The 13,058-nt window shown below is 48.2% G+C and overlaps 2 protein-coding genes across 2 annotated transcripts in view; both read right to left on the bottom strand.

Annotated features, from left to right (window-relative positions):
* Positions 1–254: 254 nt before the first annotated feature.
* On the bottom strand, positions 255–7,933 carry LOC144336192 (uncharacterized). The gene is made up of 4 exons (XM_077973986.1): positions 7,914–7,933; positions 2,961–6,786; positions 2,458–2,576; positions 255–958 (listed from the first exon to the last, which is right to left on the bottom strand). The coding sequence occupies exons 1-2, from the start codon at positions 7,931–7,933 to the stop codon at positions 6,018–6,020; spliced, it is 789 nt and encodes a 262-aa protein (XP_077830112.1). The 3' UTR covers positions 255–958; positions 2,458–2,576; positions 2,961–6,017.
* A 4,056-nt stretch (positions 7,934–11,989) lies between these two features.
* LOC144336198 (uncharacterized) overlaps positions 11,990–13,058 on the bottom strand; it is a 228,380-nt gene continuing 227,311 nt past the window's right edge. The window contains exon 3 of the mRNA XM_077974062.1: positions 11,990–12,148. Coding sequence (XP_077830188.1) covers positions 12,092–12,148 — 57 coding nt within the window. The 3' untranslated portion in view covers positions 11,990–12,091. The remainder of the gene's footprint in view (positions 12,149–13,058) is intronic.

Raw genomic sequence — 13,058 nt, 5'->3', positions numbered from 1 at the left:
GGCATTTTTTTTTAAACATATAGTTTGATTAAAGAATAAAATATTTCTACTAGTTTCCTTACTTAAATTTTAACAAGAGTGATATTCCCCAAAGAGTTAATACCAAAATCAACCATCTCAATTAGTTTACCCACAAAACTTGGCTCATCCTTGGTATTTCACAACATTTTCTTTTTCCTTTAGTTAAATTCAATTTAGCCAAAAATAGAACAATAAGTGGACAACATACTAATAATGAGCAACAGGACAGTTCCTTTTAGGATAAAAACAAAATTTTAATTGTATTCAAAATTATCTATGAGACACTTCCATTATTGGCAAAGTAGACTTAACCTCACATTTTTTGTTGCATTTTTAAAATTAATTATACAACTCTCAAATACATAAAATTATAATGTGTGTATATGAAGCCTATATGCAGAATTTTTGTGTTGCAGTTATACTGAATTTATTGAAAACAACATTCTTGGAGCAATCTCTTTTCACTTATCATCAAAAGGTAAAATATAACTTCTGATTTTTATAACTTCACTTCTAGAAATCGTGGTTAATATGTAAAATAGTTTTAAATACCTTCTTTAAAATAAAATGTTGGCAAATATGGTCTCCTGCAACTTCCATGAGCAAAGTATGACTTCACAGCTTTTTGAAGCTGTGAATCAATTATAGGCGTAAAAAGGAATTCCACTCTTGATGAGTAGAAGCATTTTCCCAGATGTAAATTCTTGCTCAAACTTTCTGTTTGCTTTGTTAGGTGGTGGCAGCGAGAGGTGTGTGTGGAAAAATTAAAGCAGAAAAGTTCCAAAATGCTGACCTGAGATTGGAAAGTAACAGGAATGCGGGCTTTCGAACTGTGCAGACGTCACACGGTCTCCTTGGTCATGCATATCTCGTCGTTATCAAACACTGGGAGCCAGATTCTTCAGACATTACCGCAGAGTTCATGTAAGATTGCTGACTGAGATCACAATACGGTAATTAGATGGAATTAAAGTTAAAATGGAAAGAAAATGAATCGAGAAGTAAAATACAAGGTGTAATCCCCCCCCCGCCCCCACCGCCCCATTGAAAGAAAAGGAGCTTTGAGAACAGATTGTGTTACAAAACCAACTTCAGAATGGCTCTGAGCAGGCCTCCCCCGCGGCCATGTGCTCAGCCTTCTCCATCATTTTTGCTTTTTCCTTTGCCTTTTCTGAAGGATCTGTGAGAAGGTCTCACACTGCCCAGCAGGAAGATAATGCGCAAATAGCCATGTAGGTAATTGCAAAGTTCCTAAGAGCTACATTTTTAGAAAGCAAAAAGAAGGCGAAATTTCAATATATATTTTATTTAACCTAAGGTATCTAAAATATAATCATTTCAACCTGTGATCAATATTTTAAGTGATTACTGAGGTGTTTCATATGCTTTTGAGTACTGCATCTGGAAAATCTCATGTGTGTTTTACACCCAGCAGCACACCTCACTGCAGACGGGCTCTGCTCTCCGTGCTCAGTAGCCACTGGGGGCCAGTGGCCACCATCCCAGACAACACAAGTCCAAGGGCAGCGAGGAAAATGCACTGAGCAAAGCCTGAACCTGGAAGCACTGAAAACAGTGAGAACCCAGAGCACCTCAGCAGCCTCAGGCAGGAGCCTACTCAGAAAACGCAAGAGAAGAGGAACTGTTGAAATTGAGAAATAAAATGTTCTCATTCTCCATTTTCTGCTATAGTTGTTGAATTCCTATAAGGAAATTATAATCTATAAGGAAATTCTGTCCCTAAGGTAGTAACCTTCCAGCTATGTGACTTTCCCTCCCATGAAAAGTCCTGCCCAGCCAGCAAGAGCCGCCTTGGTGTTCAGCCAGCCCTGGACACTGTGGAGACGCAAGGGGATTGCAGTGCGTGTGTGTGTGCGTGCTGCTGCAAGTGTGCAACTGTGTCATGTGTAAGAGTGAGTACCTGTGAGTCTATCACATCTGTGAATCGTGTGAATCGCGTGTAAGTATGTGTGATTTGCATGTGTGTGTGAGATTGATTCTGGGAATTTGAGTGTGTAGGAATGTGTGTGACACGTGTGCAAGTGAATGCGTGTGTGAGAAGGGGGGAAAGAAGGGGGGAAAGGCCAGAGCAAGCCAAGGGTCACTGGCTCTAGCACTGGCCAGAACCACTGGGTATCCTGGAGAGTTCTTTGTGCAGGGAAGAGAGGCCCAATCTGTGCCCAGAGCTTCCATGGATAATCAGCTCTGCCCCCCAATGATGCCCTCTACATCCCCTCAGCAGACAGATTTTGAACACCCACAATTAGCCAGGCACTGTCCCCCCGCCCCTGGGGAGACATCAGTGACCTGGACTAGCCATCAGTGACCCAGGCTGGCAGAAACTATGCAACTTCCTGGGATTCCCCTCCCACAGCCACATCTCCAAAAAGCCGGCCTCTGACTTGGAGCCCTGTCCCTAGCCTTCCGCAGCCTTACCTGCACGTGAGTGGCAGGAACTGGGGCCAGAGGATGGAGGCAAGGTTGCCCAGGCACACATGAGGAACCTTCTGCAGGGTCTGATCTGTGACTTTCCAGAGTCTTCAAGCCACATCGTACTATTCTCCAGGGAGAAAACAAAATGGTGTTTCAGTTCAAAGGTATCCACATACACATAGAACCCCCCACTTACCCTGCCCACCCGGTAGCTTTTTCCTGGGTCTAGATGAGTCCACTTTCAACCCCGGCCCTCAACCAAATATGACACACCCAATAGATAGATTTCCTCCATGTATTTCCCTGTTGTTGTGTTTACAAAAACATTATTGGTTGCACTATTCCTTCACATCCTATGCCCTCCTTTTGTTAGAAGGAGGGCAGGCACTTTGGGGGCCTGGGCGCTCAAGGAAGGCCTCGCGGGGGCAGGAGAGGCCTTGGGGTATGCAGGGGAGAACCTGCCTCTCTGCCATCTTCCACCTTAAAGTTTAGTCCTCGGCTCTGACCTGGTGGCTTTCTCTTCTTATAGGAAGTTTTTCCAGCCTCAGATGCGGCAGAGGGGAGGGCAGCTTGGAGTCCTGTGAGGAAGCGGAAAGACACATTAGTGGAGATCCTGGGGCCGAGAAGAACTAGCATTGTTCAGGGGAGGAAAACTGCCTCTGCCGGTGCCTGCGGTCTCCCACGAATCTGAGGGTCCCTCAGGCTCTAAGGGTGGTTTGTGCTCCCGGGTTCTAGCACCCTTGGGTCTCCTTTGCTGGTCCCCCGCCCTGCACCCACCCCAGGGCATCAGGAGCACGCTTCCCCACCGTCTAGGTTCTAGAGGAAGGAGGCCATTTGGGCAGGTGCGGGCAGGGGACAGGGTGTGGAGAGCAGGAGTGCAAGCAGGTCCTTAAGTCACACGCCTTGTCTCAGGATGGGGACTGGAAGTTTATGAGCTGCTTGCAATCCTGCAGCTTGAAGATCTGGCCTGACATTTTAACTGGTTTGCTTTAGGGCGCGCAGTCTCTCTGACCTGCATTGTTGTGGGTTCACCCTAAAGGATATGACTTCAGAAACGATTAAAACAGAAGATGATGCTGTGAAATTCACTCGACTTGATATCTGGGCCTCTTTTGGTGAATTTAAACTCACAACATTAAAGCTACACTTGAGAGAAAATGGGAAAATGTCCAAATCTCAGGTCATTCGAGTCAGACATCCTTGCTCAGAACCCCAAGGAAGGCTTTTAAAGTTGCAGAACGCAGCAGAAGGAGGAGAGCAGGGATCCCCCGAGGCCCCACTTGCGAAAGACCCCCCCTCCCCGGGTCCCTCCTCCTCTTCCTACCCCTATCAACGTTGGAGGGAGTCTGGACTTTGAAACTTGTCACGGGGAAAAGAATCTTCGCCGAGAAGGCTGCTAATGAATTCAGACTGCATAGTTCTCAAAATCTGATGTTTTGCAATGATGACATTAGCGTGGCGGCCGAGGGTCCAAGCCCAGAAAGTCTGCGCAGCTGCTCGGCGCTTTGAGCGCCCGGGACAATGGGCGCAGTGTTTGGGCCTCGGCCTCTCCAGGCCATTTGCATACCCCGTTCTGCCTGAGTGACCAGCGGATCTGCGGCAGGGAGCAGCATTGTCCACGGATCACTTCAAGATGACCGAGGTGACAAGAGCCAGGTGAGCGATGGGGCGGGACCTTCCCCAGGTCACGAGAAGAAAACGTGGGGAGAGCCTTGGCTAGAGCCTGGTTTGTTGATTCTCGAGGTGGGATTTACTTATTTGCTCCTAAAACCCTCATCAGATGTTGTAGGGGAAATTCGAGATTTAAAGATTTTTAACAAGAATTTACAAAGCCTCATTTTGGGAGTAATTTGGGGTCGTCCTTTATCTGAAAAATCCAGTGATCTTACGGCATTTTATTTCATTGTATTCTTTCACTCTTCCAAGTTTAAGAGTTCCACTGCCAAAGGAAAGCAGTTTCATTCTCTATAGCCAAAAGCTGTCACCAGTTGAGTCTGAATTTGTTATTTTCCAGAAACACCATTTTGAAAAGTTGCGACTGAGGCCCCTTGGCCTGCAAATCCGAGCTGCAGAGCGCCTGAAGCCCGGACGTTAAACCTCCAATCACCAGCCAGGGCAGCTCCGGCTGGGACAGCGCGGGCGCGCGGCCCCTCCACCGCCTCCAAACGGAGCGCGCTTGACGCCCCTGTTTTGACTTCAGCTCAGAAAGACAAGTCTTTGTAATGCAAGTTCCTCTTCCCTAGAGAGTTGATGCACCACCTGCCACCATCTCTACCCCTAGCCCTGGAGCAGCCTGCAGAACTGGGACTCTTCTCTTGCGTATTTCAATCTTGGGGTGTGTAACTGTTGCCAATAATTTTCAGAGACCTGGATCCTTAAGGAGGGAGTCCTGGGGGAGGGACCTGAGGTGGGAACGGGTGGGTGGGACAAAGGGCGAAGCCAGAAAAACCTAGACGACGGGAGAGAGGCGAGGGCCTGAGGGCAACGTTTCTCCCAAATGAAACACGCTGCGTTCTGGCACCCACGGCTCCTCCTGCGCCTGGACCCCCAGGCCCCGCCGCGATGCCCCCAGGGCCTCCCGAGGCCTTGCTCCACCCAGGCTGCTCCGGGTCCGCAGCCCCACAGGCCCTCCTCCCCTCATCCCTCCTCCTCCCTCCGCCTCCCGCATCCCCGCACCACCCACTCGAGCAAAAAGCAAGTCAAACAAGTCCTGGGGAAGGCTCCCTACAGCCCTCGCCCGCGGGCAGCAACAACTGGGCACACCGCGTCTCGGGCGATAGCGGAGCTGGCCAGCACCGGCCCCGCCAGAGCCCGGGAGGCATCTCCAGGTCCCCACCCGCGTTCGCTGCGGATTGCAGCGACGCTGATCTCGGGAATATAACGATTAATCCAACCGCAGGTTTCCAGATAAGTGATTGTGATGGAGACTGTTGGCGAGAAAATAGACAATTATCCGCTGTTAGCTTTACATAAAGATCGCATTAACTCAAATTAGTTATCAGACAAAAGAGCGTCGGCGCGCGCGCCCTGCCCGCCCGCGCCCTGCCCGCGGGGACCCCGGGCACAACCAGGCCCAGGGCACGGCAGGCAGGGCCGAGGCCTCGGCAGGGCGCGAGGAGAGGGGCATGCACGAGGGGCTCCAAGCTCCGGCCCCGCGGGGACTGCGTGTTGCGCCCTCCTAGACGCAGCGCGGGGCTCCGGACCCGGACAGGGTGGCCTTCCCGGGCCGGCCCGGAGCTGCAGCTCCTGGTCGAGCTCTCCCCGCCCCCCAGCGCTCCCCTCTGCTGCGCTCGCGCTCCGGGCTGCGCCCCTCCCGCCCCCGCGTCCCGCTGCAGCAGTCACTCTTCCCCCGAGGGCTTGGCGAGGCGCTGCCCTTTTCTTTCTGGCGCCCGCAGCCGCAAGTTTCCGGTCCCTGAGCGCGAGGAGACATAGTTAATGACTTGGGGAGGGAACTGCCCCTCTACCCCGCCGCGCAATCAAACTCGCAGCAAAAGCGTTCTCGGCCAAGCGAACGCTCTTAGACAACGGCCCCGTGCCCTGCCGTCCCCACTCCACGCGTGCGGTCACTGCCCCTCCCGGGGTCGCTCTCTGCGGGGCCACGCTGCCACGCAGGCAGGGGAAGGGACCAATGGGAAAGGTGGGCTGGGGGGAAAGGGCGCAGAGCGACCCCGGAGCTGGGTGTTCGTGGCCTGGGGACACCGGCTGAGACTCGGCCGTGCGGCCTGGACGCCGAGCAGAAGTTTCGCACTGTCCACGCGCCGCGTGGCCTCCTGGCGTGCTCTTTCTCCCGTGTCCCCACTAGGGTTGCCACCGTCCCGCCGGAACACAGATTTGCGCAAACGCACAGCCCAGTGCCCTGAGCCCCGGCCTGGCCGCAGCGCCCAGCGGGGTTCCCCCCTGTCGCCCGCGAGGCGCGCTGGCGGCGGTGCTCCCGCCCGGGCTAGCCTTGCTGGGCCCCCAGGGTCCCCGGGCCCCGCTGAATAGGGCGGATAATGACCCCCGGTTCCCAAGGCAGGCTTTCTGCTGCCTGGTGAGCCTTGGATTTGTGTGGTCCAAGCCTTTCCCAGCTTGTCCCATTCTGTCACCGGGATAAGGGGCTCCCTCGGCTCGTTTGCACCTGCGTCGCTTTTGGCTCCTTCAGGAATGCGCTGAAGCTTGTAATCAGCTTTGTGAAGCCATTGAGTGCACGGCTGAGTGAAACTTCCAAAGCTCGAGGAAAACGGGCCGGCTGAATGGGAGCCAGCATGGGGCTTCTCTCCAAGCCTCCGCGCTGCCAAATTCCAGCAGAGCCCCTCACAATCGCTCCGCGCGGGCTTGACTGCTTTCCCCACACTGAGAAAAGTAAGAAAAGAAAAGCAAAAATACCAGTCACCGAGGTTAGCCGCTTGTTCCCAGATTAATGGCAAACGGCCCCCTCCTCCTCCCCGCGCCCCCGCCCCCGCCCCCCTCTAGCATAGCGCAAGGATTCAGGAAACACGGCAGAGGGGAGGGGAGGACAGTTATTAATAACTCCCCATCTGATTTCACATTTTCTGTCCCCTGCCCGGGGCGGGGGTCCTCGCGCCAAGCGCGCAGTCCCCCGCGCCTGCAGGTGCTGAGCTGGGCTGCAAGCCCCAGGTCTGCCGTGGGCCGGTGGCCTGGGGAGGTCTAAGCAGGCTTGGCTGTGCGCCTTGCTCCAGTAGAGGAGTTAGATAAAGCCAAACCTAAGATTTCCCAAAACTAGCACTGCAAAGCCTCCACAGTACTCCTAACAGGAAACAAAACAACAAACCAGCCCTGGGCCTCCAGTGACTCCATCCCCACATCCACTCAGCAGGGCTGGCACCTGGAAACAGGCACCTCTGGATTTCAGGGGCTTGGGAAAGAGGAGGCGCAGGGAAGGGCGGACTTCTCTGACACCCAGGGTGTGTGTGTCGGGTGTGTGTGTCTTCTTGCAGATAGTTAAGAGTAGAGGTGCCGGCACCTGGGAGGACCCCCCGCCCCACCCCCTTGCTCGCCTCCCTGTCTGGTTCCAGAAGACAGGCCTTGTCCAGAGGTTCTTACCAAGGGTCTAGCTCTTCAGACCAGTGCCTCCCAAGGCTGCCTCCCAGGCCCCTGGGTCCCTCCCTCCCAATCAAGGTAAATGAGGGTTCCAGGCTGGCTTTCCTTCCAAAAAAGGAGATTCTTGGCAGCCTGTAGAAAAGCAACCAGCTTGCAGAAGGCAAGCACGTGGGCATCAACATTCGAGGCCCGGCTTCCTCCCCACAGCTAGCTCCTCCAGGGCAGGGCTCCTTCCTCCTGCCGTTTCACCCTATGGTCCTGGAACAGTGGCTGGCAGTGTGTGCAGAGGAGATGCCCAATACCTATTCATCGAATGAATGCTGTCCAGTTTTACCTCTCAGAATTCCAGGACTGCAAGCAGGTCTTCTGGAATGGAAATATGGAAGCTTTTCTCTGGATGGCTCATAGGACCCTCTCACCAGTGAAACTGCGTAGGCATTACTTGTGGGAAAGAAAGTGAAGACATTATGATCTACGTGTAAAACTCTTTTTACAATGGCTGTGCATTTCTTTTGCTAATTAATTCTTGCCACCATGCATTGGACTCCTTTCCTTTTCTGCAAGCACAAACAGTAAGCACAAGTTTTAATATCTGAGCCAGACTTCCATTCCTTCTAGTAAACACATGCTCAGGCCTGCCAGGTTTTCTTTCTCCTGCTGCAAAACCTTGCTTTTGTAGAGGCACCACAATGTCTGACTGCTGCTCTGTGCTATAAATAGTCCCCTGGTGGATCGAAAGGTTTAATGGGCCTCTGTAAATACCTAACTTAGTATAAAGCCCCGGGAGAATCACATTAACAGGCAAAGAAGAGGAAGAAGAGAGCTCCCCCTGTAGATGCCCTATTACAGCATTCTTGGAGATCCGGAACAGGCAGGACTTTTCCTATTTATATACATTAATGTGCATGAGAAGCTGCAGCACGCTGGCGCCAGGAGGGGCTGTGGTGGTGAAGTGGTGCATCTAAGCCAGGAGGAGGTGGCACTTAAAGAGGTCAAGTGATTTGCCCAGAATTACCCAGGGGCATCGTGACTGTTATCAGTAATAATAAGAAGTCAGAAAAATCAGTGGATGCTTTGTCCTGTTTTTAAACACATCAGATAGTCCTGTTTAAGAGCAAGGAACACCCCCACCCCCAGCCAGTTCTGAATCACCAAAGGTGGCACAATGGCAGAATTGGTGAGTTGCAAAGAAAAGTTGAATCCCTTGCTATGCCAAGACTTTGTGCATCCATTCGTGGACCCTAAAATGCTTTGAACATTCCAAATTCATACCACCCATTTTGACGTTAAAGTTTACTTTTGATGATAAAGTTTTACATGTTGTTTTCAGCAATGTTTCTCCTTCCAACCATTCTCAGTAACAAGTCAGGAGGATATGCAGTAATTCAGAAATTAGTGAAATTTCATTCCTGGTGGGGGTGTTGGATTAAGAGGCTGGGAGAGTGTGAAGCAAGTCAACGTGTAATTGCATGATAAGGCTCTCACGAGGAATTTATTGGCCAAGTTGCTATTTCTATTCCTTCCTAATCTCGTTTAGCACATTCATTCTCTGCAATCTGTCTCCATAATCTTCTGTAGCAGAATGGCAGCCAACAGAAGCATGCATGTTTGGAGAGAAGAGAAAATATGCAGAGGCGTGATAAACTGATGCTAATTATCCATATTTAGGACACGGAGTGCAGAAGATCAAGGTTTACAAATCACAAGCCCGAGCCCGTGATGATGGCTTCCGCGTGTGGAATACATTGGAGGAGACCAGATAAGGGTTTCATGGGCAGGAGAGATTTATTGGTCAAAGGGTTCACCTTCCACTTTTCCACTTTTATATAGCAGTAAATTATTTAGGCTAAATTCACCAGAACATTACTCTTTCATTTGGCGATGTGCCATGGCTTGCTCTTTCTTTGTGTCTTTTCAATGCAAATCCTTGTAGTTTAACATCAGTTGATAAGAAACAAATAATTGAAGTAATAGGTAATTCCCTTTAAATCGTGCATATAGGATGGTCCCAGAAAGAATGAGATGAGGTAGAGAGCAGAGGGCTGAAACTGAAGCAATAGCAACCTCAACCCTTAAATGGCATAGCTATCAGGAAAAAAAAAAAATGTAGATATTCACTGCATGTATGTGTTCACATCTCTGTGAGCTCCAAGCCAGCATGCTTGTGGTAAGAATAGGTGTTCTAGTGTAGCACCAATATGGCTGATTTTCCTGTCTGGAATGGCGATCATTTAAAATTTAAAAAAATCTAAACATAGTTTCTCTTCCCTCCACTATTCCCACATCACCTCCAACTGATTTAATATTTACAATTGGCTCTCGGCGCTCTCCAAGACTTCTGGCTCTGACAAAAGACACAGAAAGAATTCAGACCGGAAGTATCTTGTGGCATGACTGCAAGGTCAGTGGCAGAGACTTTTCTGTATTACAGAAATTGCCTTCTAAACTTTCCAGAGAACAAGCACAGATGTAGCACAGGAGTTTGCTGTGAGTGGGCATGCTTATTTAAAAATTTATAAGATTAACTTAACCCCATTCGATGGTACTAACTTTGATTTCTTTTTTTTTTTTTTTTTTTTTTTTTTTTTTTTGAGGAGTTGAGGGAACTCATTTTTAGCTTTGGTACCAAATGAGAAACTGGTCTCCTAGAGTTTTCGTTTGTAGATTTTTTTAGTTGATGGGAGCGGGGCACAAAGCAACAGAAATTCTCTGTTGAATACACACTGCAAACCAGCATGAAGCACTCAGTATAAGGACAAGCGGTTTTTAGAATTAAAAGAGTTATGCAAAAGTTTGGGGCTACAATTTATAATCCCTACGTAAAGAAGTATCAGGAAAAAATAACTGATCTTTGACACAATTTTTTACACCTGAGACCATCTGGACAAGAAATTATCTGTAGGCTACCTCCACATACACACACTTTTTCTGTTTCAACAAGCCTAAGATGCCATTTATGATAAGATGCATCTTTATTTTACATGCTGCTGTGAAAGGAAACACTCTGCCAGTTGTAATTTTAAGTTGTCACTGATGGTAATGGTGCATTTAGATTCCAGAGATGATAAAAATATTTAAAATGGGTGTCTTAGAACCAGAGAAATACAATATGCGTTGTTGAGTTCATTGAATAATGAGTTTGTAACATTTTGTCCAAAATATTTTCAAAATTACCCATTGTTCTATAGAAATTAACTTTGTTGTAAATTAGTAAATGTGTCAATAATCGTATGTAACTCACGCAACCCCGACTCTATAGATAGGCAGAGTTTAGAAATGTAGAATTGAAACATTTATCCATTCCAGCCCACCTCACCCAAAGGAGAAAGAAAAGTTAAAAACATAAATATTCTCTAATCAGTAATAATCTAGCAATTGAGGCAAAAGATGTAGATTGCTGTTTTTTTTTTTTCCCAGAAATTATCAAAATTAGAGAAAGAACTCCAATTGTTCACTTTATTTGATACACATACGCATATTTGGTGCTTGCCAAAGTAAAGTGAACAATTTAGGCTGGTTCGTTTGGTTTTGGTTTTGGCACTGCAGATTGGATATGGTTAATTTGAATAATTTGGTTCCCAGAATCAGCTTCTCTCCCTAAATGACGGGTTTTTCTCTACATGATCTAAACTGTGCCTAAACTCTTTACCTGCAGATGCTCTCATATTCACCTTCAAATACCTCTCCCTCCCCGCACTGAGGACCCTATCAATCTAAGAAAACCAACCATAATTTTGAAAACAAGATTAAGTTCAGAGAGAGAGCAGCAATTTTCAAGGAACCAGTTAAACCTAATCTAATTAAATTTTAAAATGAAGTTAAACTTTTTAAATTGTCTAATTTAAAAAGTTTAACTTCATTTTAAAATTAAATTTCGTGTTTCCTTGTAAGTTAGCTCGTGTTCGGACAGGCAGACGCGGAGACTAATCTTTCCTGCAATCGAAGTAGGCCTTGGCTGCACGTGGAAAGCACGAAGGGGAAAGGTACCCACCAGCAGACCCAGGCGTTCTAAACATGCCCCACAGAGGCTGCGTGTGCCTGTGCAGGTGTGCATGTGTGTTCCTGTGTGCTTACACTTGCCCATGCCTCGTGAGTGGCATCTGAATCATAGCAACTTGCAGCAGACAGCACTTGTGGTTCCTGCCAGCGTTAAGCACTGACCAAGCCCTGGTGCAGGAGAGAGCAGGGAGATGTAGAGAGGCCAGGGAGAGGAGCAAGGGAAGTGGAGAGAAGTGCAACTGTGAGTTAACATCTTTCTGGAAACCAACTTTGCTCCTCCTCACGGCTCCTGATGCCAAGCATGTGCGAATGTGAGCTGTGTGTTCAATGCTGCCTGCAGGGTCTTTTTCTCACTGAAGGGAATGGTCAGCTGGGCCTGTGGCTGTTTTTCGCTTTTACCCTCCTCTTGGAACCTCTCCCCCAACCCTAGATGAATTAATCCACAAATGTCTATTCAGTACATGCAAACTGCAGTAAGCGTCTGGTTCATAAATACCTAGTTTCCATTGAATTTTCCAATAATGCAGAAGATGGTTCTGTGTGTTCGTCTTTGTGGATCACACTCCTGGACCACTTGAGGGGAGGCATTTTCATCTCTTTAAAACGATGTCTCAGGTTGTGGTTTCTTAACTGTGGGCCGTGTATACTGAGGTATCTGAAATAAACACAGAATTCCACTCATCATTCGTCTGTGCACTGGTTAGCAAGATGATTACAAGATACTCTAAACGTGCGTGGCGTGTTGGAACACACTTTCAGCTCCAATGACTTCAAATAGCTTATAAGTAAAACAAATAAACAGAATAATGGTGGGATTTATTTGGATTTATTCATTACGAGACTAACCAAGGCATGACATTTTCAGGCACATCTTAATTTTTACAGGAGCAGGAACGGCTTTCCTATCTTGGCGTGTTCATCCCACAAGCCTCAGGCCGTTATCTCTCTGGCCTGTCCCACAGCTTGAAGAGCCGACAGAGCACTGTGGGGGCTTTTGCAGCTCATGCACGGCTTGCCCCAGCTTCCACACATTAAAAGTGAAATAAATACCCAGGCCGACTCTCTTAGATTATGATCTGTGAGTTGATGTGTTAAATGAGCCTGTTGCCTTAAAGGTTATAAATGACAAGATTTTTACTATTACAAGTAATTTATAGCGATTTCCTGTTTGACATGACAGATCCTCGTGGAGAAGTCCAAATTTGCCTGCTTGACATACATTTATTTTAACACTTTTCCCCTTCTCCAAATTCTAGCATGTATTAACTACTGTTTGCCTAGGTGTCAATTTGCACCTGTGGGGTCTCCCTCTTGAGGCCTCAGTGGGGTCCCCTGGCCTCTATTCCAGCTGGCTGCCTGCATTTTAGCAGCTAATGTGGGTGATTACTGGCATATTTACTGTAATTTATAAAAATCACAGGAAATGACATTTTTATTAGTCACTGACTCCACCGTCACCAACTGCAATGGATGTTATGCATACAAATCCATTTTAAAAAATTGTTCTTCCAAAATCAGAAGCTCTTTCCAGTCTCTAATTCTGTGGAATGATCACATTTCACTTT

This window comes from Macaca mulatta, chromosome 17 (assembly GCF_049350105.2).
Source record: "Macaca mulatta isolate MMU2019108-1 chromosome 17, T2T-MMU8v2.0, whole genome shotgun sequence".
In the NCBI taxonomy this organism is placed as follows: domain Eukaryota; kingdom Metazoa; phylum Chordata; class Mammalia; order Primates; family Cercopithecidae; genus Macaca; species Macaca mulatta.
The sequence above is the reverse complement of the archived record's forward strand: the minus strand, read 5'-3'. Positions and strand labels throughout refer to the sequence as shown.